The sequence below is a fragment of the Filicampus tigris genome, chromosome 11 (genome assembly GCF_054856515.1).
Source record: "Filicampus tigris isolate MCC_2025a chromosome 11, RoL_Ftig_1.0, whole genome shotgun sequence".
NCBI lineage: Eukaryota > Metazoa > Chordata > Actinopteri > Syngnathiformes > Syngnathidae > Filicampus > Filicampus tigris.
In genome coordinates this window covers 23,136,653-23,163,031 of record NC_141227.1, presented here as the reverse complement: position 1 = coordinate 23,163,031, position 26,379 = coordinate 23,136,653, and the positions used below count along the sequence as shown (strand labels likewise).

The following is a 26,379-nucleotide window of genomic DNA, read 5'->3' as shown; positions in this document are numbered from 1 at the left end:
TGGAGTAACAAGCTCAGCCCCTATTAAAGGAAATACGGTTATCGCACCGCACCCCCAGCATTGTTGGCCATACAGCTTGTGACGCTGAATTTCTTGGCTTTACCTGCATTGTCTTGTGTGTCAGTGCTTCTCCTTCCATGATTTCACCCTGGCAGTGTGCAGTGTCCTTAAGCCATACTATCATCCCCAACCCCATACAGGTTTAAGTGCATTACACTGCTGCTATCAAATACGCCGCCATAGAGAGGTCGCCCTTAGTTGGTAAATAAATAGTCCTGCTTTAGTGCGCTCACTGTGCTGGGGTCAGAGGGTGGCTGGTTGCTCGGAACGGTGGGGCCACACTACCACCTAGCGCTGGAAAGCAGTACTGCATTTCGGCTTTTGCTAAAGGTGGAGTCTACTGCAGTACTGTTCACTGACTGTACTGAATATTATGAAGAAGGGGCAGGCAAACCTTTGTGCTCAAGGGCCACATTTGATTTTTGAAGCGGACAGAAGGGCCAGGAAAGTAAAGAAAATATATGTGTAAAAAGAATGAACAAAACTACGTTTTTTTCCCCCAAATAAAGTAAAATATTTTAATTGTGCTTTATTTATGAAATAAATGAATTTGTATTTATATTTAATTTAATACAATTCATTAACAATTATATTTCAAAAATAAAAATAGCTTTGTCTGCTTTGTTAAATTTATAAATAATGATGTCAACAGTATTTTACTAATAGGTTTTTCTTTTTTTTAATTGCAATGAAAAAATATGCCAATCGTTTTATGATATAGTATAATTGAATAATGAAGACATTTGAAGTAGCCAACTTTAAGGGAAAAGCTGAATTATTGCAACACATTTGAAAAGACTTGAGAATACACATTTCTATAAATATCCTTTGACGTTACCTATAGAGTTCACTCCAACACTCTCAGTGTACCAAGTGGCTTATAACATATTCATTTTGCATCCAAAGTTGAAGAGGGACACAAGCTGTACTATGCACAACCTCTTGTGACAAGAACAACCTGAATGGCAAGTCAGTCTCATGGCAATAAAGGGCATTGATCGGCTGACTGCCTGAGCCCCGTAGTAGGCCAAGGTGACCCGGGGAATGCCACTACTGTACAAGCAATCGGTCCCCCAGCGATATCGGGAGGAACGCTTCAGCCGGAACAAATCATTTAACAAAGCAAGGACGATCTTCTCCCTGAGCAGGCATGGAGAAGGCCAGCGTGTCTTCCTCTTGCTCCTCATCCTCATGCTTGTGGCCTTGCTCTGTTCGCTCAAGCTTGAGCTGCAGGCGGAGTTTGGTCGATCATACTCGAGGGAAGGAATGTTTGTTTTGCTTGGTAATGACCTGCTCCTAATGGATTGTTCAAGAGCGACATTGTTTTGCCTTATTAGTCCTTCAAAGTTCATGGTAAAGACTTACTGGTAAGGACCTGGACTACCTATCTTCCATTGAAGCAGGTGTGTGTGTGTGTGTGTGTGTGTGCGTGTGTGTGTGTGTGTGTGTGTGTTGTGGTGTGAACCCAGTACACTGTGCTCTAACTGCAGCTGACAGGCAGGTTTGAGGCTTCTCTCCAGGGTCCACTGTTCATCTGTGTGTGCATGTGTGTGTGTGTGTGTGTATATGTGTGTCTAATTAGAAGCTCAGTGTGAAAGGCAGCAGGTTTCCCGCATGTGCTTGTGTGCATATGTCAAGTCGTACACTCTATCATATAAAGAGCTAAACAAGCGCCGGTCGCGGTTGTTTTGCCTCTCTACATATAACATGAGTCCAATATGTGGCCTCGTCACTTATTCATCTCTCAGCCACCTCCAGGGCCCGCGCTAACCCGAAACGACAGCTGCGTCGGGCCTGATGGCGACCCGCCGACCTGAAGGAAGCAGGCGGGACAGAATGGTACAAAACAGATCAATGATGTGTCCAGTGGTTTTAAATTTGGACTGGCAATGAGGAAACACAACAAATGAGTCATACCTACCGACTCATCAAAGTACATATCGACCTACCTACACACCCAACCTGCATACCTACCTACATACATATTGACCTACTGACCCACCTACCGTACTTATCCGGCCCACCAACCAACCTATCCTGAAAAAAATGCTGTGCATCATTTACTCAATTTTATTTGTTTCAAGTGGTTGCACGAACTATATTACATTTTTGTAAGTAGGCCATAAATCTATTTGAGCATCCAGATGATTTTAATGTGCAACCACATGATGAAATAAAATGGAGACGCCAGTAATTTACTAACTCACAGTAGGTGTGACATGGCTCGTGTGGTAGAGTGCTGATTTCCTAACCTGAAGATTGTTGGTATATTCCTCAACCCTTGTGTGATTTTTTTAGAATAAATTTATACAATGCAAGTAAAATTGACTCAAAAACTCTCCTTGGAAAATGCAATTTGAATTTGTGAGTGAAAAAACAAGAATAGTTTTTTTCAAGTAAATAACTCTCCAAATGTTTCTCTGTGCGAAATTTACTCTCAATATTATTCCCTTCCAAGTGTAAATTTAACTCTGTTTAGAACTGGGACCAAATATCGTCTTTTTAGAGTAAAATGTACGAAATGACATTCACTGTGTACCGTTCAAAAAGTTAATTTTGAACAATAAACATTAGTGACCTAATTCCTTGGTAGGCACGTGTCCCAATACTTATGTTTACATGACAAGATAATTTGACTCCAAACAAGTAATTATGATTTCAAATAAGGATCTAAAAAAGAGAAATGACATCTGTATGTGTGTGGTATGAACATGTGTACGCACTGCTGGAAAAGGAAAGGGGGGTGAAAGGATGCCAGTTACTTTACAGTATGTCTGACAGCCATCATATGATCCTGAGACAGCGTGACAGCTGTCTTCACACCCCTTCCGCTCATACACACACACACACGCATACACACACAGAGCGAGCGAATGGCAGCTTTTGTAGCTACACGCATAGACAGCAGGCCAGAGGATGAAGACGAGAGCGACGGACAGATTGGAGGGGGAGACATAGGTTAGGGACGGAGCGACTGGAGGCCAGACAGGAGACAGATACGCAGATGGACAAGACACCAAAGGGCTGGTGGACATCAAAAAGTCAGCTGACAATCAGGAGAATCGGCTCCCAAAGGAAGGCAGAGGAGCTTGCTGAATACCAATCAAACAGTGGATGACGGTCGCCCAACGGAGGTCCTTATGCAAATATACGGTGCCAATGTAATCTAAGCAATCAAATCCCCCGCTTGACCCAAAAATGAAACATAGTTTTCAATCTGGAAAGTATGTCAGTTTTATTCTGAAGAACAAAAACAATTCCCTCAAAGTTTGGCAATCCCTGCCATAAACAATCCCCCTTGACTTATCGCAGTAAAGGTGCCGAAGATTCCGAGGCGCAAAACATTGTAGAGGCGCCTTCATCGGAGCGCGATGGCAGGCGCTGTCCTCTAATGCGACGAGACATTCCGCGCCTTGGTGCACGCTAGCTGGCATATGCTAACTAGCAATACGAGGTCTCACGTTACTTGCCGCGCGGTCCGTGAGGCCACGTGTTAGCATGACGGCTGTTCATCTATACTCTCGTTTGTTTGGATTTGGCCGTCCACATCTGTTCGTTCTGTCGTGGCAGATGTGGCGAATGCGCAACTCCATTGGATCGGACTCTTTGGGAAGCTTAGGAAGCAGCCCCCCACCTCTCGCTGTGCTTGAGGGGGGGGTGCAGGCTCACTGTAGGGCCTTTTCCCAAAGCAGAGGTGATGTGTCCCCATGCACTAACGTCAACATCACAGCCAGGACCGGAGCGCTGTCAAACACGCTAACGCACAACCTTTTTGAGGCGACACTAACGCAGCAAGAGTGTGTGATTATTCCAACCCCAAAAAAAAGACCGCCCCCCTGCCCCTCCTCTCCCAAAAATGCCAAAAGCTTCCCCGTTCCTCCTGAAAATGTGACACGGTTACCCTATTGTGAGGCTACACCGTGTGATCTTTTCACTTAGCATATGAGAAAGGCTTTCCAAAGATGTTGTGCCATATTTCACCTTGCAGACATTTTTCAGTTTCACAACAGGTAGCCTACATCAATTAATACGGGATGGACAAGAGGGCTTAAAGCGGAAGAAGTCAACCCAAACATGTTTTTTTTTCAAGAATATGTTCTATGCAAGCCCACTAGTTGAAACAAGGCATTCTGATAAATATTGCATTTGTGCAATAAGAGTTAATCCAGTCGTGTTTAGCCATCTCTCGGGGTGGCCATTTTGTCACTTCTGTTGACCGAAAATGACATCACAACTGCTCAGGGCTCAGGTAACGACCAATCACGACTGACCTGTTTTCTGAAGCTGAGCCGTGATTGGCCCCCCTGAGATGGCTAAAAAGGGGTGGATTTTGCTGCTTAACTCATATTCCACAAACGCAAAATTAATCAGAATGCCATGTTTCAACTAGTGGGCCGGCTGGGAACATATTCTTGAAAAAAAGATGTTTCGGTTGATTTTCCGCTTTAAGGACCATACTAGTCTTTTTTAAAAATGGACATACGGGCCAGGTTATTTGTAAATGAGTTGGGAAAAAAGATTTAAATGTGTACAGTATAGTTTCTCAGTGAGTTTTTGAGTGTCTTATTAGGGGTCCCTAAAACACATTTTCTCCAAGATACACACACATACCAAAATTGGCATGCTTCCAGGTTGATTGAGGGCCAAAAAAGTTCCAAACTCTACATTAGTTGAGACTCTACTGTAATGATAAAGTGCACATGGGGCCTTGAAAGACTGGAGAAGACACACTGAAGGTGTTACAACAAATATCCGGTGCTGGAGACGGCGCTCGGCGGAGGCAGGGAGGTTTTGGAGCGTGAAAGGTTTGTCCATGTTAATACACGTACGTGTGTGTTGCCTGATCTGCTGGACATTTCTTCATGACGCACAAGCCCTGCGAGAGAGAGTTCAAGTTGGACGGAGAGAGCAAGAGGAGGTGGATGACAAACAGGAGGAGACAACAGGCGGAGTAATGGCTCGTTGCGACTGCGACGGAGTGGAAGGAGTGGAGGTGGCAGGCAGCGAGCTGGCCTACTACTTTGTTAGCGGATAGCTCCATGTGTGTCAGCATCAAGGTGATACGCTTGACAACGTTATTCAATAGCGCCACCTGGAAAGTTAAATAAGACATGATCATTCGAAGCAGTGTCAAACCAGTGTTGCGCCATCTACTGGCGAGGAGGACTTAGTTGATGTCTGAATTTTTTTTCCTTAAAGGGGGAAATCAACGCAAACATATTTTTTTAAAGAATATGTTCCCAGCAGGCCCACTAGTTGAAACATGGCATTCTGATTAATATTGTGTTTGTCAAATATGAGTTAATGAACAAAATCCAATCCCATTTTAGCCATCTCAGGGGGCGGCCATTTTGTTATTGCTGTTGACTGAAAATGACATCACAACTAATCAGGGCTCAGGTAATGACCAATCACGGCTAAGCTGTTTTCTGAAGCTCAGCCGTGATTGGTCGTTACCTGAGCCCTGAATAGTTGATGTCATTTGATGTCAGTTGTCGTAAGTGATGTCATTTTCAGTCGACAGAAGTGACAAAATGGCCGCCCCCTCACATGGCTAAAAACAAACGGATTAACTCTTATTCCACAAACGCAATATGTATCAGAAAGCCTTGTTTCAACTAATGGGCTTGCATAGAAATACATTCTTGAAAAAATATGTTTGGTTTGACTTCCCTTTAAGTATCAGTGGCTGATATGGGCATTCTTCAAGAGACCCGATACTTTGACTAACTGATTTTCTTCCTGTAACAGTGACAATAAAGTTCTATACTATTCCATTCTATTTTAAACATGGGTATAAAAAGCTGACTTTAGATTGAAATTTGTCATTCCTTGTCAAAATGGTAAAAGCTGGAAAGCTCAATGGTTTGACATGATTACGTTTTCGCACTAAATCGGAATTAGTGCACAAGGACATGTCGTGTGAATCCAGCCTACGTAGCTTTGAAAGTCCCAGCAGAGACACAACATATCACAGCACACTTGTCTGCGGTGTTTCAGCGATTTGGAGCATCAAAACCGTTCGCCAGTAGCGCGAAGCTGTGATTTTCACACGTATGACACCTCAGTTCACTGAGGGCCAGTCAGCCGACACTCGTAACTGCCTTCGCGCTGCTGTGCCGCCATCACGTTCTCACTTGCTGATGCGGAAAGACAGACGGCGATCCTCTGGGACACGGACGCACTTCTTTCCCTTGCTTCCTTCTCCGTGACTCCTTCTTGTGCGGATGCAGGGAGAGGGAGGGCCCGAGGTTAGGTGGTCGGAGATACGCCGATACGCTGGCGCTCTCAGGTCGGCTCCTGCGGGAATGCGGTGGTGAGAAGCAAGGGAGGGAAGCGAAGGTATATAGAGGGAGACATGGAAGGCACTCGTGAGAAGATATAGAGGTCACGCTTGCATTGAGATAGCTTTAGAAAAGTAGGTTTTTGTTTACTCAGTGGTCACTCAAAAAGGCTGCTTCAAAGCAAAACTACTTCCTGTTTAATTGCATGAGTGAGTCCTTGAGACTTTTCGATGTGTCCTGTTATGACTGACATATCCACCAAAAGTCGGTTGGTGAAATTGGTCTCAGGGGGCTGATTTTATTTAACTTTACAAGGGGTACTATTGACTATTGATTTTTTGGTGAGGATGTGGGAGGTCATGTTTGGTACCCCTGAAATAGGTAGATTTTAACTACAATACACAGGTTTGCAAAAATTGGTGAATTCTTGGCCATGTTGACAATAGGCAAGCCCTTCTTTGAAAGAATCGTACTAAATATGATGCTACGAGAATATTTGTGCTCCCGGCCTCTTGTTGCTAAGCAGAATTGTAGAGCACAATTATTTGTGCCCCATTGGCCAACGAAACAATTTGCATCTTGCAGCCACACCCACTAAGACTGTTTGAGTTGAAAACTAGTGGTCATGCAGTAAAAAACAAACAAAAAAACAATTAATGGACTCTACGAGATAGATTTATTCAGATGAAACATTGAATCGGTATTAAATATAAAATTCATAATAGAAGAAGGAAAGTGGCCTGTAATGCAGAGTCGCCAGTAACCAATGAAACTACTGTAGATGGTCAATATACTGGGAAAATACTGCCCATTTTCAATGTGTTTTTGTGTGTTTTAGCTTAATTCAATCCCAAACAATTTCATTTTCCTGTGCCTTGCTCTTTTGGTAAATTTAGGTTGAATAGCCGACCAAATGAGTCATTTTGCACCAAAGAACCTCTGAAAAAGCATAATGTGACAACTCGACGGTTTTATCAAGTGTGCCGCTTGGGTCAGATGTGCTATTCCCAAAGGTTTCACAGGCTGCACCTGTGAAAAGTACAGCTAGAAACGGAACGGGCCCATCAAACTCTGATGCAATGCTCAGCCCGCATTTGATAGCGGAGACAAAAAAAGCTTCGGAATTTCACATTGCCCGTCTGTGTATGTTACCTACTTGGGGCTCGTTTGAGCAAATTACTGAGTAGGAGTTTGTCAAAGTACAAGCCTTGCAATTCTCCTGAAATGGCTGCTCCGGATCAAAATGGCTGACAGGCGAGGGCATCTTCCTGCTCCCTATAATGATAGACATGTCCGCCCAGTGTCGAGTTGATTGGTTAAGTTGGTGTCCAGGGCTGATTTTATTAGTTTTTTTCAAATGTCCAAGTTCTTGACATTGTCTTTCTTTAGGTCACTGAGAGGCCACCTGTGTTTCAGCACATCACGCGCTTCTATGCACTTCACACACACAGACGGATGCATAACGAAGGCGCTTCACGGGCAGGAAACACGGGCGATGTGTTTATACGTGCTGAGGTTGTCAATGAAGGGAAGGAGGACGAAGAGGTCGTGCATGCGTGAGGAAATCCTGTGAGCAGGAAAGACAAAATATGAAGTGAATAATGGATCCGGGTGTTTCAATTATTGACGGCGTGCATTGATGCTTTCATGCCGGGGGGAGCTGAGCCAACATTCCAGGCTTCATTCATGAAAAAGAGCGGGAAATGGGAGTGACTGCGAGTACACACCTTCCACCAAAACACACTGAGACTACTACTGCTGGATGTGAATTGCAGAGATCCTGCAAAATCGCCGCATCAGCGCAAGGACTCTGTGCCTTTTACACTTCACTAAACTCAACCTAGGGGTGTCCAAACTTTTTACAAAGAGCTGGGCCCGATTCGGTGAGGTGAAAATGTGTGGGGCCCGCCATTCAGCTTCCAGTTGCTTTCATTTTTCACGGCGTTCATTACCAGTCACCTTTACTTCGCTGCACTCTCTATTTTTGAAATCACCTGGAAAGGGCCTCTCAAAGATCATGCATCGAGGGGTTCATCGAGTGGTGTGTTCGGAGAGGCAGAGCGCGCTTCCGAAAGCACCCAAGATGCGGCCATCTTCTGGGGAAATATAAAGTAGCTTTTTTCACATGTGTATTTTATGCCAGAGGCTGAGGGCCGGTGGAAATTTGAACGCGGGCTGCATTTGGCCGCCGGGCAGGACTTTGAACATGCCTGATTTAAAAACACTTGCTTATGGATATTTACATACATGAGGACGCCCCACGCGCACACACACACACATGCACACACACTACACGGTCTCCCGACTGGGTGCCCTACATACTGCAACATCTTTTTGAGCTGACAGGTGACAGAACAGTCCACATTAACTCTCTTTTCCTGCACACACACACATACACACACAATGCTGCATTAGAGTAAACAGCAGCATTCATGCCAAGACTGGACATGCCCAAAAGGCAGAGGCTGCTCCCCGTCACCTATCAGCTGGTGGCAGACAGAGGGATGTGCATGGATGTGTGCACGTGTGTGTGTGTGTGTGTGTGTAATGGGGGTTGTCTGTCTGTCTGTGTGCGTGTCTTCGTACAAGTGTGTGTCAGTGTCTTTCTTTTTTTGGGAGGGGCTTGGACATAAAAGTCAACATGAAATCAGATTACTTTCTGGAATTAAATGTATGTAAGTTAGTCACTTAAATGGCCTGTTGGCGTGTGTTAAGAGGGGTTCACGCATTCTGATTCAAACAATCAAATCTGATTTGAACAAGCTCAACGTGCACCATTGTGGCACTGACTGTTTTTCCAAGAAGAAGGATAAAGCAATCTTAACACATCACAAGAGAATTTCTCAGGATAATGTTTTAGAGACATCCGATATTTGGACCTTGTGATGCCGTGGGTCCTGCGTGTTTTCTATGAACACATCCCCAAAAAATCCTGTTCACTATTCACTAATAAGGCACTAATTCACATGTAGCCCAAATTAAATGTGTTTACTCCTTATTGAGCTATGTGGCAGTTACCAAGCTTGTGCATCCCAGCAAGTTGCAATGTCACACGACATGTCATAGTGGGAGAAAAGAAATGCAAGAAGGCAGCAGTCTTCCCAGGAATGCTGGCACAGCAGCCAGGGGCAGCGAGGGGGGGGGGGCAAGGGGGCAAGACAGCATTGCACATGTCAACCTTAGACCTCTTTGTCGTTTTCCGTCTTCAGCCCACAGGGTATGTTAGGCATCACGGGGACCCGTTTGCCCGGTGAGGGGTGGACAGCCATGTGACACCTCCCCACCTGCGTGACCTTTACTGTGGTTGACTCCCCCGCAGGAGACGATCACCTCAAAGCAAACAGCCCTGTGGGAGATGTGGTCACAAAGCAGAGTTAGGGAGACACATATAAAAATAGACAGAGATAGAAATGTGTGAGATGGATTGATTCTATTTCAAAGTGTGCTTATTACTCTAAAATAGAGGTCACGTTTGGACTATGTCCCGATATGCATGGTAAACTCATTCTGAGTGGATGCGAATAGTGAAAATCTGCCAGTAATCGACGCTCACTCCCCGAAATCTTTATAGTTGCTTATATCTTTACTTTAAACCCTAGATACACTGCAAACTAATCCAAATGTTCTTTTTGGGGAACCTTTTCTCTGTTCTACAATCACAGCACCAGAAAGGTAACTGTCCCTTTAAGGATACGTCATCACAATCTAAGATGGCGGCGCGCTGATTCACTGCGACAACACAGCTCAAACGTGTTTGCTAATGCAAATAGGTAAGTGAATGAATGATCCACTAGAAGTGTCCCAAATTGGTGTCGAAATTTCATAAATGGCATGAAACGTGTTTGTAATTTAGTTAGAAGCACTCGCCGAGTCTGCAACCAAGGCGAATGGCTTTTTAAATTCATCTTTTCGTCCTTTTTATGCAGCACCTCCTCTAATAAAAGTCTCTTTTGTTTACATCTCAGGTTTTCGGTTCGAGGTGTTAAGACGCCGATTTCCCATTAGCTGTTTTGACAATGAATCCAATAATTAGACGGACACTTCCCCGGTCTGTCAGGAATCTTCTGACAGACATCGGTCCAAAGGACGAGTGGCCGGATGAAACAGGGGATGTCTCGGCGGTTAGCAGGGATGGAATCCTGCTCCCCGAAAGAGCGGCTTCTTCTGGACAAGAAGAATTCATCACTCAGGCTTCATCTGATGGGAAGAACTTAAAAGTATGCATGCTGTGCAACTGCAAGCCTGCGTGCTACACTTGCCCTCGGTGCAACTTGCATTACTGCGGCGTGGCGTGCTACCGCAGCCCGGATCACTCCATGTGCTCAGAGGAGTTCTACAAGGACTCTGTCCTTGAAGAGTTGAAAAACATAGGGAAAACAGACCAGGAGGGGAAGAAGAAAATGCATGAGATTCTTCTCGGACTCAGACAAAAGGCACAAGTGACAAATGGAGGTATGGAAAGCGTGTTAAGAGAAGCCGGGATGGAGCAAGACAACAACATTGAGACTATGGAGCTGCTGTCCAGATTAGCTGAGCTTCAGGAATCGGGAGCAGAGTGCAGTGCGATGGAGATTGAGGATATATTGAGAACACTGGAAGAGATTGGAGGTCAGGAAGCAGATGAGGAGCCGTCGGAAAGCGTGGCCCAACATCTGTCAGGGCTTGACCTCGACAAGCTCTCTGAAGAGGAGCTGTGGGCGCTCCTTGACAGCCGGGAGAAGGAGAAGTTCACCGGTTTGCTGAGAGGTGGCGCTCTCGGCGGGTTGATCCCCGTGTGGAAGCCGTGGTGGGAGGAACACAAAGAGGCAGGTAAAGCACTAGTGGAGGTTCTGGAGCAGGAGGTTCAGGATCCAGACCCAAAAGTGAAAAAGACTAAGAGCAAGAGTAGACCAGCAAGCTCTGCGGTCTCTTGTGTTCCTGCGATTTCTGCCAAAATCCCCAAACTGAGCTCCTTGTGTCCAAATCCATCTCCGTTGGTCTGCTACAGTGTGATCAACACTCTTTATTGCTATACTTTCACATTGCAGCTTTTCAACGGCGATGCTGATTCACTCCTGTTTGAGTTCTGTGACATGACGCTCACGTTGTCCGAGGCGCTGAGCTCCAGCAAGATTTTCAACTCTGTTCAAGAGGCCATACACAGCGGAGAGACCCTCATCTTAAGAGGAGGGTACCTCAACAAACAAGAATGCCGCGCCGCAGATTTGGCGGTAGAAGCCACCGCTCACGTTCTGACAGGTAGAGACAAGGAGAACGCCACAGGATACATTCTGGCCGCCTTGAGTCAGCTACGTTCGGCGCTTTCCCGAGCCAGAGCCTCTCTCTCGAAGGAGGGAGAAGAAGGAGCCAAGAGGCAGAAATACTTCCTGGCTTCCAAGAAGTGTGAATTCTTTCAAGCCTGGATACTGGATCATTCGTGTCACACTCGCGGGCTGGCTTTGGAGTTGTGGCACGAGCACAGTCGACGAGAGAGCCAAAGGAAAAGTGTGCAGGAAACAAAGACGCTAGTTGAGGAGGGCTTTAAAAAAGGAAAGAAAAGTAATAGTTTGTTGATCCAAGAATTAAATTAACAGCTTTTCTAAAGGTTTGTGACATAATAAACAAAATAAATAAAATGAATGTAGAAAGTGTGGTATTTGATTACTTGTTATCATTTTATAACGAACAATTTAAGTTGTATTTATTTATAAAATGGCTTGAAAAGACAAATTACTGATAAATGTTTTTATAAGAAAATCATAATTTGCACAACCATCTTAAATGCTATGAATTGTGCATCTCACCCGAATGCTGAAATTGCAGAATTGTTACAGTTGTAGCTGTTATGAAATGGGCTATATAATGTTTTATTGTATTATTAACAGTCATTTCAGTGATTACATTGAAATAAAACATTTTAAAAATACAGATAATATATAATACAATTAAATATATAAGTTTCGGCTTTTAAAATGAACTACTGAAATAAGTTGAGTTTTCCATACTGTTTCAATGGCACGTTCAAATTGCGCCCCAAGTCTCGCGCTGCGTTGCTGACCTAATACGGAAGTCTCGCTCGTCATTGCCTCCTGCGACACAGCAAACATGGCCGCGCTCTTGAGATCAGCTCGGTTCCCCAAGTTTTCGCCTTCGGGCTTGCTCCAAATCGCGGGGACCAGAAGAACCGGCCCGCCACTCAGTCGGCTGTATAGCGGAAGTGTCGGTGTCGGCAGGACGGGAGTTGTGACCCGAGGGACGCGCCCGAGTGTGGGAAACGCGCCCAGGTAAGCCGCTAGCTTGGGTAGCCGCCATCCACACGCGTTAGCCTGATGCGCAGATGTCATTGAGGTTCAATGACAACCACAAAACAAGCATGATTTGTACTTTTACATACAAATAGGTTATTGTAATGCTGGTATGTGTTACATGATACATGTGTTCATTGTCACTGTTCACGCGGCTCAATATAGAATAAATAAAATGCACCCTGTTAGGTATCAGGTTAACACGTAACAAGCTTTTTGGTCACTTGGAATAAGTAAAATACTGAGTTTTGGACTTGAAATTGCAGTAGTTACCATAATTTTTAGATTGTTCATCAATCGATGTAATATGGGGTTTAATTTGACAATTTTCACATAGTCATTATTATGAAATATTAAATGACACTATGATTTTGTCATGCAGCATCTTATGAAGCAGAACCGATGTTAATGTCAATTGAAGATCACTGATGACCTGATAGTTTTTCAGTGAATAACGGAGAATATGTTTAAATCTTAAGAGCTGCAAATAGGCCAGGGGACACTTTTGACATTAGAACAATCTTTCACACCACCAAATGAAAATGTCACCAAAATTACTGCATATTTCTGGAAATACTGTTCATCTTGCCCGAATTTGTTCCAAAATGCACTTATGGTACTCAGTGTCAGATCTGTCTGTATAGTTCACCAATAAAGTTGCCATTCTGTTAAATGAATGTCAGCATGTGGCTACTTACCGTAGGTTAATTGGACCTTCTGCCACCGCTTGAAAAGTATCTAATTGTTTCTGGTCACTCTATGTCTCTGGCATAGATAGATGAACAAAGATACATTGTTTGTAGTAAGAGATTAAAGTTTTTGGACCAAGTAAGTGAAATTGAATAATTTTCCACTGCACAACTGTCAAGCTCTCACGGCAGACTAATGTGCCGCAGCAAACTGGTATTGCTGTTTTAAATTGTCCAGGTGGGAAGGCAAGTGTGAATGATTGTTGTGAATTATAATCTTGACTGATTAATGTAATTATTGCTTCACCCCCACCCGCTCCAGTCATGTGTGGCCACGTTCAGTGGGATGCGTCCGCAGCTACGGAGTGGCCACGAAGATGGACGAGCCCAGCGTTGCGGTGCGCTCCAAACAGACCCAGCAGTTTGACTGGGCCTTAGCCAAGCTGGACAGTTCAGTGAGAAGGACCGGTCGCATCACCAAGACCTTGCTGCTAAGCATCTACCACGACATCTGCAGGATGGGTAACTACGGCACACATGCACTCCTGCAATTTCTAAGTTAGATCAACTACAAAGAGGTGCAAGTAGAAAGTTGGATTGTTTTGTTAACTACAAAGACGCATGTTGTCTTTGTCATATTTATCAATGATAACAAACACTGCCTCTGTGTTGTTGCAGGTTATCCAAGTGGTAACCAAGCCCTGCTCCTGCTGCGGAGCTGCGGCTCCCTGCTGCCAGAAATGAGTCTGGACCAGCGCACAGAGCTGGCTCACCGCGTCTGGGAAAAGCTACAGGAACTGGGTAAGCGAGAGGACTCGCACAATGGAGCTTTTTGCTGAAATCCCAACGTATTGTCATTTGGGGCTGACCGGAAGATTTAATCGGTCAATTAGCTCTTAAAATCAACCAAACTTGCCTGATTTTTGATTAAATGGCATTTTTTGTTTGTTTGTTTTTGCTTACACATGACATTCAAACATCCCCCCTTGGTTAGGAAATATCAGAATCGAATGGATGGATGGAATCAAGCCTATTTATTTTTTTTACACATTAACACATGACGTGGCGGAAGTACATGTAACGTTTCATGGCGAGACGTCTTATTGTAGACTTTAGCAATTGCAGCAATGGGATTTTTTTCCATTCTTCCCCAAGGTGCGAAATATGACGTCAGTCACTACAATGCCTTGCTGAAGGTGTACCTGCAGAATGAGTTCAAGTTCTCGCCCACCGACTTCCTGGCCAAGATGGAGGCCGCCAACGTCCTGCCTAACAGAGTAAGAAGAAGAAAGCACGGAAACAGTGAAAAACAAAATGGATGTTGTTGCTGTCATAAGAAGGACATCCGTTTTGGTTCATTCACATAGTTCTGTTTAAGCTCAGACATTTGCGTTTATAGGTTACCTACCAGAGACTCATCGCGGCCTACTGCCAAAATGGAGACATTGAAGGTGCCAGGTAAGCTTGTAAATGTATTTTCTGCTCTTGAAAGGGGACGTATTTTGGAAAACGGACTTTAATTGCTTCTATAAAAATAGTTGAGCATCAGGAGTTGGCTGCCCACCTATCAAGTGGTACATTAAAAAAACAGGTCAATCTTATGTCAGACGTGCACGAGCGAGCCTCTCTAAGTTTTTTCCAAGATTGCGACATCACAGTGAGCTAATTAAGATATTAACAGGCCCCTACATCAAGCTTCTTTGCCCATGATTTGGTGGCTGGACTGGGTTAAGATCTGCTGTTTTCAAGATGTCTAAAACGCTCACATGGAAAAGCCAAACGTTAATCAGAGCTGTCGCCGTACTTGGCCTTGGACTCGCACTGGAGAGCTGTAGGATGAACTCGTAAAGCACGAGTCAGGATCACCCCTCAAAACTGTCTGATTCTTTTCAATTGTCAAAAACATGCACATGATGAGTCGTTAGCAACTGATACCTTGTTAACCTTGTTGAGGATGTTTTGAGTATTTCTGAATCCCCGATAATGAATAGTTATATTTGCTTCATTTCCAGCACCATTTTGGGTTTCATGAAGAGCAAAGACCTCCCCATCACCGAAGCCGTTTTTAACGCGCTGATAACAGGCCACGCGCGAGCAGGGTGAGCGCTGCTGCTTGAATGTTTGAATTGGAGAGAAAATGCAATTTTGAAGAATTGTCAGCATGCCTTGTTCTTTTTGTTTCATTCCGATTTTTAAACATTTGTTTGATCATTTTTTGAATTTGCATTTTATTTAGAGATAGACAGATATGGTTTTTTTCAGGGCCGATACCAATACCGATTATTAGTAGTCAAGGCGGCCGATAACCGATATTTGGAGCCGATATAAATTTTTCGTAAAAAAGATATTGGCATCAAAAGCTAAAAAAGGAAAAAAAACTTAACTTTGTTGAAATATCTTTAAGTATTTGTTTATTGAACAATTTTTTTGATTTGCATAATGCAGGGTTTTTTTGTATTATTCCGATAATTTTTTGACAATATACATCTTTATCAAATTCTAACAAAAAGTTCAGGGAGCACCCAGGGTCGTAGTCGACAGTAAATGAAGTTCTCCAAAATTTCAAAATGACAGAAAATTTAACTTTCACATGTCTTTGTTTTGATTTCAACACAGTTATAAATTGATTTATTATCGGCCATCAGATGTTTTAAAAAGGCCGATGCCGATATTAGTCAAACCACAGAATATTGGCACCGATAATCGGTCTATCCCTAATTTTATTATTCAATTATTTACTTACTTACTTAATTGCTTCCCCACCCTCACAAGGGACTAAATGGGCAGAAATACTTTATACATGCATATTCTTTTTCATGCCCTTTATATTTAATCTCTCACTCTCTCTCTCACTCTCACTCCGACGTACACAGCAAAACATTTACCCCAATTTAACTCTCCCTCATGGGGTTTCTCTCAGGAATTGCAACAATATTCCCGGGTAAGTTTGACATGGAGTACTTAAATTATCCAATAGAGTCAGAATTCAGAAACAAAACAAAAAACCTGAATAAAATAATTGCTTGTATGTCATTATTGACGCAACTTGCCAATGAAGTGAAATAAACCCTTGTATGTGTCGATATACAGAAAAACAACATTTTTGTTAACTTTAAATGGGTCCATTTGACTTAAAGCATCGCAAATCGGTTTGCGCACATGGATAAAGAGGCTAAACATGTTTTGTGTGTGACAGCGACATCGAGAGCGCAAAGAACATCCTGTCTGTCATGCGAGGAGCTGGAATCGAGCCGGGTCCCGACACGTTTGTGTCACTGCTGAATGCTTACGCCGAGAAGGGAGACATGGACAGTCTGAAGAAGGTGTGTGTGGTCTGTGTGTGTGTGTCTTTCAATTTTTTGACTCAATAGTGATGCCTGGTCCACATTAGGCGCTGGAGGAGGCGGAGAGCACCGACTGCAGTCTGATGGACCGAGACATCATGGAAGTGATCTTCACGCTGGCCAAGGCCGGGCATCAGCAGCACATCCCCGAAATGGTGGAGCGCCTGAGGCACGAGAGGGGCTACGTTCCAGGTGCGCCTGCATATGCGACACCCCGTCCTTCAATTAATTGTTTGGCAAGTGCTGTTCGTGAGTATCTTGAAATGGTCCCACAATGCCCACCTTGCAGACGCGATGAACTTGTGCCTGAGCCTCATCACTCAGGGCCACGACGACACGGCTTTCCTCATCCTGAGAACGTTTCCCAGCCTGCAGTCGGACGACTTCAACACGGACTCGGCCAACCTGGGAAACTTCTTCCTGAGGCACTGCGTCAACATGGACACGGTACTCGGCGTTACTCATTCACTGACTCAGTCGTAGGATGTCAGGACCTGTCGCTTTCATTTCCGTTGAATTGTTTGTTGTTTGAATCACAGCCACTGGAGAATATCAGCCATTACTGCAAAGAGCTGCAAGACGCCCAGATGCACATGTCGCCGCTCACCTTCACTCTGTCGTGCGCCCTGGAGGCCAAGAAGACCCGTACGCCACTTAAAACTACTTTTTTCGTAAAGCAAAATGATGGAAATGTCACGAAAGGCTACTTTCTTTTCTTGCAGATGTGACTTTGGAGCTGATGAAGATGATGAAGGAGCAGAAATTACCTATCAGACCCCATTACTTTTGGCCCCTGCTGACACAGCACATAAAGGACAACAATGTAGACGGTACGCACACGCACATACACACACGCGTGCAGGAAGGAGGAGACTTGGGAAGGATGGACAGACACTTAAAATGAAATGCCCTCACTCATATTAATAATGCACTCAGTGACTACTGTATGTACATGCACAATCTAATCATTAGCAATCTCACAAAAATGACAGTCTGTCAGAATGTTGCATCTGGCTGGAATGGCTACTTAGATAGAATGTCAACCCCCCCAAAGTTTTTTACAATAAGGGGCAACCATTTTGCCACTTGCTGTCGAGTAAAAATGACATCACAGTTGCTCAGGACTCAGATAAGGACCAATCATGTCTCAGCTTCAGAAAACAGCTGAGTCGTGATTGGTCGTTACCTGAGCCCCGAGCAACTGTGATGTTATTTTCAATTGACAGCAAGTGACAAAATGCAAGTGACAAAATGGCCGCCCCCATGAGATAGCTGAAGATGTGTGGATTCTGGTGCTTAACTCATATTCCACAAACACAATATTAATCAGAATGCCATGTGAAGGCACATAGAACATATTATTGCAAAGAATTTTGGCGGGTTGACTTCCTCTTTAACTCATTCACTGCCAGACATTTTCAGACCCCCTTTTACCCTAACGTTTGAAAAAATTTGGAGAAAAAATATAAATAAATTCCTGGGATTGAATGGCTGGACTGTGAAAAGATAAATAAATACTTCAATAGCAGTGATTGAATTAAAAGTGAGTTATCGTGTGATTAGTAGTAAAAGTAGTACTCAAGTATGGGCTACAGTGAGATCCCCAACAATAACAAAAATAGACAGCAACCTGCCAACCATCTGTCCGTACGTCCCATCTGAGTAAGCAACCATTTTGTGTTATTTTTGCAATGTAGAGGGGGGGATTATGAGAGGTATTTTGTAGCAGAAAGAGCTTTTAAAAGGAGCGCTTCACCTCAAATATTAATGGCACCACCCCCCAACTGGGACGGATTTCAACAGAGCGGGGCAGCCAAGGGCGAAGAGGTCTGATCCCCCCGCATGAGAGCGTTTGAGCGAGAGGAGATGAAGCAAACGCGTGCGCTCTCTGGGGGGCTCGGCCAAGAGATGGCAAAGTTTTTCGAGGAGGTCCCAACTTCCTCTTGCAACAAACAACACTCTTGACTTTGAGGAAATGTTGTCAAACGTGAATGTTGAGTATCTTAATTCCAGCCTTCTGATCTTGGTGCCAACCTGGATTGTAGACTTTACCGCCACCTAGAGGATGTTTGATGTTTGCTTCACCAGCGGGCCCAAGAATTTCTTAGACCTCAGTTTTCCTTGTGAGTGGACTCTCTTTTTTTCTTGAGAGTTTGACTTTGTGAACTGGGATTTTTTTTATGGTAGAGCACAATCAGTCAGTCTGATATTTTATTTATTCAAAGGAATGAGAATAAAGTCATAATTTGCCCAAGTGAGCCCTCGGTCTGAAGCAGGCAAACTCAACGAATGGACAATGTTGCATTTGGAAGGTTTCTTGCCAGAGAATAGCGTCAAAGGTTTGATGATCGTTTTGAGGATTCGCTATGAAAAAGCGGTGATTGTCGATATTCTTTTAAGGCTTATTCATCCCTTTGTCCATTTTAATTGGAGCATTTTTGTCCCGTATTATATTTTTGCCAGCGACATCCTGTTAAGATGAAAAATTCTTCACTCTCCTCGATTGTGAGAAACATTGTCACGGTGTCTTTAAAGTTTCCCTTCTTTTGTTCTTTGTGACAGTTTTAATAGCTCGCTACTTTTGGAGACGATTCCTGCTGCCACTCGACTGTTATTTCCCGCCCGAGTCTTGCGTTTTTGTCCAGTATGAGCTTGGAGGAAGAGGAGGAGTGGTGGAATCGTCTCAGTGACAGAGAGCCGACATTGTCAGAATTCACCGCTCGTTAGCGGACTTGCTGTCAAACGCACGTCGTCGGTGGCGGCTTGGCTTTTAAGTGCTTTATTTTTGCCGAGCGCCGTCCTCCTCCCCTCTCTTTGGGTTTTTTTGGAGCGATTAATAAATGATGCATTTTGCCGCTGTCAGCTAATTGACAGGGATGAGGAAGCGCAGGATCAACTCCTCTTGTGCGGTCGAGACGGCTCGTCAACGCGAGGCTTTGGCGCCTGACTTGGCAGCGAAGGGAAGAAAAAAAAAAAAAGGAGGCATGATTTTGAACCACACGCACACACACACTGGCCTAACCGCAACTTCTTGGGAGACGCGCAAACGCAGGACGGCGTCCATTTAGTCGTCACTGTGTAAAACGGAAGGAGGGAAAGTGGAGAAACTGCTCTTTCGCTCTCTCGCTCGCTGGTCTGCCTTAACCCTCATGAATGATGCAGCCTCTTCCCCTCCGCTCGCTCTCATACACTCCCCGGCTGCAGGAGGTGTGTGTGTGTGTGTGTGTGTCGACAGAGAGGGAGGGCGGCCTTACAGAGAGAGGAAGCGGGCGGAGATGGGGGGGAGTGGGGGGCCTTTGCAGGTGATGTGACTGATGCAGAGTGACTTGATTTCATGTAAATGCAAGCGCTCTGAGGGAATTCACTTTGGATTACGCGCCCCACTGTGCACGCTCCATGAAATATTAAGCGCCGTGTCACTTTTTGTCCACAGGTGTCACTAGCGGGCAGAGCGGTCCGGAGCTGCGGAATTGGGAGGGGAGCGCAAAAGGACAGGGTGGGGGGTGCATTTTGATGAGGTGTGGATTTGCTGGATTTAGCGGAAGCATATGCCGGCCCGCACTGCCCACCTGCCGCCAGCTAGTCATCGCTTGTCAGCACTCGCCACGCGGCGCACTTTTTATCACTTCTGACACGGTAGAACAAGGGCAGGGGGTGGGGGGGCTTAGGATACTGCTGAGGAAAGGGTGGGGGGTATTCCGCTCTTGTGTTGTGCGGACTGCACCTGCCTGCTCGTGCGACCTCACCTTGAACCCTCTTAGGCTGTCCCTCTAAATTTCTCAAGTCACATTTCTCAGCTGTCTGCACTTGAGCATTTATTCTTCGGACGACTTTTTACTTTTACTCCCTCTACTTGAAAGCGGATATTGCTGCTTTCTACTTTTTAGAATAGGATTGTTCCTTTTTTTCAACTAATAAGACAAATAGAGAGGCAAAGTCATCCGCCGTTGAGATCTTCATGGATTGAAATCTAGGGGCCGATAAAGCGGGGGGAGGAAAAAACAGGGACAGCAGTGACAAGGTGAAATATGAACCAGGGAACGGCAACAGATATGGAGAAGCCGTTCCCCATCCAAGGCTTCACATTTAAGATATTATTTTGACGTTGTCGGCCACAAAGATGATTTGGGCCGTATGCGTTTACTGTGCCAACGTAAAAACCAACAGCTTCTGGTGTTCAAAAAGTTTGTTTCATCTGAAAAAGCACAAGAGTAAGTTGTAATTTTCAATTATCTTTAGTTGATTAGCATCCGCTGTTACTCGACTCATGTTAGCCAAGCTAAGAGAACACGTTTTGCTATCAGGTAAAGTGGACCCACCACTTCTTCTCAGTACTAGCACAAAGTAAGTTTATAAGTTTAAGGATTAAAAGAGGAAAACATTTACGCGCAGAAGTTTTCTTGTTGTACCAGGTTATCAAAATGGGCATTGTATATAATTGATGGTAAAAAGTCATTTTTATTTTTGTACTTGGGTACATTTCAGAGTGTGTACTGTTTTTTTTTTTTTTTTACTTTTGCATAGGTACAGAAGGTGGACGCAGGAAGGTCAAATCAGGGATTCAAACTCCGGACCTTAGAACTGTCAGACAGAATTGCTAACCACTGTTTCATGGCGCTGCCAATTGATCCTTAGTAATTAATGATTCAAAGTTGTTTTCCGGACAGTCTTTCCCTCACTGCAAAATCAAGTCGCAGCCACAGAGATGGGGCGCAGGGGGTAGATAGCGAGCTGGCACAGGTTAGAAGAGGAGAAGTGACAGGTACTCACATCCAAGGTCGGCGGCGGAGACGACAGCCACCGGTTGGCTCCACTCCGCCGCTCCTCTCAGAGCTGGCCGCGCATTTCTCATCTTTTGACAGTTAACCTGCAGACATGAAGCTGACGATGATATCTTGTGACCGCTGCCATCCTTAACTCACTACTTTGATACTTCTCGCCCGGATTTGTGTCAGCCTTCACGCTAACCGACCTGGAGAGGACCCCCTCACCACACTTCATCTCCCTCCTCCTCCGGACTCATTTCCAAACCTTGCGCAAAAAGAAAAGTTGTTCAGACAAAAAAAAGCCCAAAGCTGAGAGTGTCACTTGTATGAGATGGAGACGGCACATGATATTGCGCTATATTTTGCATGGAGTCATATCATCATTTATTTATTTTTTTATGTTACTCCTGGTCTTGTTGAAACTCAATTTGGTAACATTTCGCCGATGTTTGTGGAAGTATTTTCATTTAGTTGTTCAGTCCTGAAAATGGAAGCTTTACATTTGAATCACCATTTATCAAGTTGACAAATTGCCACTAAACATTGTGGTGGGGTACTTTTTTCTTTTTTTAATCTTGTATATGAATCATTGGGTCTCTCAAGTATCTGCCCAGATGCAGTGGATTACACAACCAATTAAATCTTTCGTAAGCATATTTTAAAGGAGGACTTTTGACGTTTGAATGTAGCCTCACTTCGGGTGATTTTCAGAGTTTTCAAATCGCTTCTGTTAAATTCCCTATCATCACAATGGCTTGTGTGCAGACTTGCACCTTTTCATCCTACCGCCCCAGGTCTCCATTCACTTGTTTTCTGTTTGCCTGCCGCAGTGGAATTGATTATGGATTATTCAGCAGGACATGCTTCTCTTTCATAAAACAAGCAGCGGGAAAAGCGATTAGAGGGGGGGATAAGAATGGACGAGCCGACGGCTGAATGGACGGATAGTCCATTGAGAAGGAGGAAGATCGCTTGTTTGCTTGTTTTTCTTGGAAAAAGTGGGGTGAGAGAGAAGAAGATGGATAGTGAGGGCGCCGGATGAATGAGCGATATGGACCGAGGGGGTATAAATGGACAGAGCTGGCTCAGGTAGCCGTACCTGCTCCAAGGCGGCCGCAGGTTTTAATGGCGTGTAAAAGCCTGGGACTCATCTATTATTCAGCTAAAGAGTGAGACTGCCAGGTGAGCACATAAGTCCCGAGAGGATACGGAAACGGAGCTACAGATACCAGTGTGTGTGTGTGTGTTGTGAAACCTGAGTGGGGAGCATAAATACACACGGCATGTTGAGGTGTGCCAACTCAAGCACTTTTAGGTAGTTTGCAGAAGGCCGCATGGGAGGGTGGTATGTGCTGGATGCCGTCATATACATGCGGCGAGGGATATTTCCGGCGCAAAATTGCACTTAAAGTGAATGTATGTATACACGGAATGTGTTGGGGCACTCGGTTTAGCTCACGCGGGCACGCTCGCAGACATATGCAAAGTGCTGCTGCTGTTGCTGCCTACTTCATACGTGCGTTGACATACACACACACTTTGGGGCATCTGGGTGTGTGTGTGTGTGGCTGTTCCATATGCATGTGGCTGTTTAGGCCTGACTTCCCTGGGGCAGGACCTCAGGGCTCTGCTGGAGAGCAGGGCAACGCTTGCAAGAGTCCACTTCAGGCCAAGTGCGTGTCTATGTATTCCACCCAAGTCCACTGTGGAGCGGTTGGCATCCATGAGCATTTAGTTTGGGGAAAAAAGTGTGTTTTTCACTCGAGGGCGAAGAGCGTTGTCCATATGTGTCTGTTCATTGCTTAGCTGCACTTTCCTGCAGCTTCCACAGCTGCAGGCTTGCACTTGAGCGTGCGCAGCAAAGTGTGGTAAACTGCCAAACGAAAGTGTTCCTCATTTGTTTGTCAATAAAGTTTATTTATGATTTTTTTGTGTGTGTTTTGAAGGTGTGGTGGAGGTGATGAAGGGCATGCAGGCGCTCGACGTCACCCCGGACCTCGAGACCATATCCGGCTACATCCAGCCTGTCTTCCCCAGCATTGAGGCAGCTCGACAGGCTCTCAAGGTACTGTGTGTGTGTGCGCGGGTGTGTGTGTGGAAAGAAAGTGAACCCCACTATATCGCGGTTCATTGTTCACGCCTCCACTATATCAGAAATTTGAAGGGATCATTTTTGTAGAGGGGGATTTTATAGTACATATACTGGCAAGCTGGAACTTAGAGTTGTGCACCTTCACTGTAGTACCACGTCGTGCTGCGACATGCTAAGCAGCACATAGCTTTTGTTCTACTGTAATTAACAGCAAGAAGAGGACGCATCACATTTAAAAATATTTGTTGTCGAGAAAAGATGTGCAAGGATGCGCTGAACTGCCGCTAACTGCAAAGGTTGCCTTCCAAGGCTCATTTTGTCCTTAGTTTTCCGCTATACTCATTATTGCATGCACTGGGTGTATAGAGGTTTTAAAAACAATGTTGTCAAGCTCAGCAGCATTTAATTTCTTTTGTCTTTTTTTGTGTATTTGGAATTGGGAGTAATTGAAAGTAATCAAGTTACATTACCGTAATATTGTGGTAACTGTATCAAATACATTTTTAAAGCAACCCTTCGAACTTTGTTTATCGTAACAGCTACGCTAATTTATATTAGAATATCTATGGCGCTTCACATTTTATGCTAGCATTAAGCTAGCAGCCATTCACTACACAAAAATCTATCATTTAGTTGAACGTTCTAGCGTTTAAATATACAATGTCTGAATTTGTCTGTCATTTTATGCATCAGATTTAGAGTAAACGTCAACCTTGAGTGACAAAGAGCTTGAAGCAAGCCCGCTATGCCTCTTAAATTGTTGAACTGCGAGTCTTTAAAAAAAAAAAAATTATTATGATTATATGATAGTCTCCCTTGTCTTGACAGCGAGCGAGTGAGAACTGGCACTAAGGAATACTTTAAAAAGTATGTTTCAGTAAGTTGAAATGTGTTTCAGGATTGTGGGTAGCGTAATGAAATGTTTATGCACTCTATACTGTATCTTGTAGTTTCACCTTCACTGTAGAACTTACTTTTATACTCCTTTGAATGTAGTATTTCCATCTTTCAGGATGCAGGTATTTCACTGGATTCACAGGGTTTCATAACTTTGGAGATTCGATTGATGGCTGCAAACAACTTGGCTCAGCTCTATACCTCGTGTAGGTACACACACACACACACATGCACGGGCACACACACTTAGGCACACAATATGCCACGTTTACTCTTCCACACATTCCAAACAAGCTTGCCCTGCATCTTGAGCGCCCGTCATTATAAAAATTGCTGCTACGCCTGCGGGCTAATTGGCCCAGTGCACACATGCACACACACACACACACTCTTTGGCGCTCATCAGACCTTTTAAGAGATTAGTGTGTGTGAATATGTAAAGAGCGAAGGATGAGAGGCGCCTCAACCGGGCCGAGGAGTGTGGCGTAAAGGGGGCCCGGTTAAATAATGGATGATGCTTCCCGTGTTTGTCTTTTAGCTGGTTTTAGTCTACTTTGCTCATTTTATTATTTGCTGTCAGCTTTGTGTCCCTTTGCATGTATTTTAAGAAGATTATCTCATTCAATAATTCCAGTGATTTAGCGCCTTTTCTTGTATTTTTACCTCCAGATACTCATTGTCCCACTATCAAGTGACGTGGTGTGGGTAGACTTCAGTCTAGTTTTTATTTCAATTAAAAAAAAAAAAAAAAGAAGAATGGAAATAAAGGAATTTTAAATAATAATCAGTTATAGGGTTGAACTGTGTCCATAAATAATAATCAGTTATAAGGTCGAACTGTGTCCAGTATTTATTAACTTTATGGTTTTTAATATTGTTGCAGTCCTACAAGTGTAAAAAAAAAAAAGGGTGAACAGCCATTAAAAACAGCAATTGAGCATATATTTAACGATAAGTTACCTCACTTATTTTTCTTTAAAATACTTTTTATCTTCTTGAAGCCGGTCAATCCTTTGGTCACTGAAAAGCCAAAGAAAAAGCTAAACTTAATTTGTTGTCATGCATTGACTCAATAGTTTTGTAGGATTTTAGAGTCCTATTTGCCCCCAAATTTCTGTTATTTTTCTGAACTGTACTAATTTGAATTGTTTGGTATTTCCCCTGGCCAGCACAATGTCCCTGTGGTTAGCACGTCTGCCTTACAGTTCTGAGGTTTCGTGTTCCAATCTCAGTGCTGGCTATCCTGTGCAGAATTTGCAGGTTCTCAACATGCATCTGCCCGCACACTCAAAACAAGAATTTGAGTTTCATTAAAGTAGAAGACAAGTCAAAAATTCAAAATAAAAATGAATCATTTAATTTGATAAATTCAAAACGGATGGAGTGATGGTATTTTCTCTTTACTGTTCCAAACATTTCATTGCATACAAATGAATCCCTTTGTGATTTAACAGCAGGCATCAAAGGAGAGTTCATTGTCTATTTGGAGACAAATCAACAGTGCAGATTAAACAAGCAGCCTTATACATTTATTCATCTCACCTTTCCTCTCTTTTCCAGTGTCGGACCCCTCCCACCCCTCACTGGACCTTGGGATTTTCCGCAGCAGCCTCATCCAGGGCTTCAGAAAGTGAGTCAATTAACCTGTTGTGTGCATTGGCCGTTTGTCTCCCCCATGCGTGTGTTCCTACACATTTCCATATTTTGCCACGCCACTCTGGACTAGTGTTTTAGGGAGGCCCGTAGCACTATTGGAGGTCACAGCGGCGTATGTTTTGCATACGACATGTGCTGCCTATCACACCATCTACAGAGCCTACGTGTGTGTGCGTGCGTGGACGGTATGCGCGTGTGTGTGTGTGTGCGCAGCTGCAGGGAGAAACGCAGCCAACGCACACGGCTGCCTCATGCATATGGAGGCTTCATCCGCTGGCCCTCACCCCAAAGCACCGTGGGAGATATG

General features: G+C 44.2%; 2 protein-coding genes across 2 annotated transcripts in view; both read left to right on the top strand.

Annotated features, from left to right (window-relative positions):
• Positions 1 to 9,982: 9,982 nt before the first annotated feature.
• On the top strand, positions 9,983 to 11,974 carry znhit2 (zinc finger, HIT-type containing 2). The gene is made up of 2 exons (XM_086045701.1): positions 9,983 to 10,114; positions 10,310 to 11,974. The coding sequence occupies exon 2, from the start codon at positions 10,361 to 10,363 to the stop codon at positions 11,912 to 11,914; it is 1,554 nt and encodes a 517-aa protein (XP_085901827.1). The 5' UTR covers positions 9,983 to 10,114; positions 10,310 to 10,360; the 3' UTR covers positions 11,915 to 11,974.
• Positions 11,975 to 12,392: 418 nt separating this feature from the next.
• Positions 12,393 to 26,379, top strand: part of lrpprc (leucine-rich pentatricopeptide repeat containing) — a 51,675-nt gene continuing 37,688 nt past the window's right edge. Inside the window, exons 1-14 of the mRNA XM_086045689.1 lie at positions 12,393 to 12,607; positions 13,640 to 13,839; positions 13,996 to 14,118; positions 14,473 to 14,594; positions 14,717 to 14,775; positions 15,330 to 15,416; positions 16,514 to 16,640; positions 16,709 to 16,853; positions 16,951 to 17,108; positions 17,201 to 17,306; positions 17,384 to 17,491; positions 23,374 to 23,492; positions 24,532 to 24,622; positions 25,977 to 26,046. Of these exons, the coding sequence (XP_085901815.1) occupies positions 12,429 to 12,607; positions 13,640 to 13,839; positions 13,996 to 14,118; positions 14,473 to 14,594; positions 14,717 to 14,775; positions 15,330 to 15,416; positions 16,514 to 16,640; positions 16,709 to 16,853; positions 16,951 to 17,108; positions 17,201 to 17,306; positions 17,384 to 17,491; positions 23,374 to 23,492; positions 24,532 to 24,622; positions 25,977 to 26,046 (1,694 nt within the window). The 5' untranslated portion in view covers positions 12,393 to 12,428. The remainder of the gene's footprint in view (positions 12,608 to 13,639; positions 13,840 to 13,995; positions 14,119 to 14,472; positions 14,595 to 14,716; positions 14,776 to 15,329; positions 15,417 to 16,513; positions 16,641 to 16,708; positions 16,854 to 16,950; positions 17,109 to 17,200; positions 17,307 to 17,383; positions 17,492 to 23,373; positions 23,493 to 24,531; positions 24,623 to 25,976; positions 26,047 to 26,379) is intronic.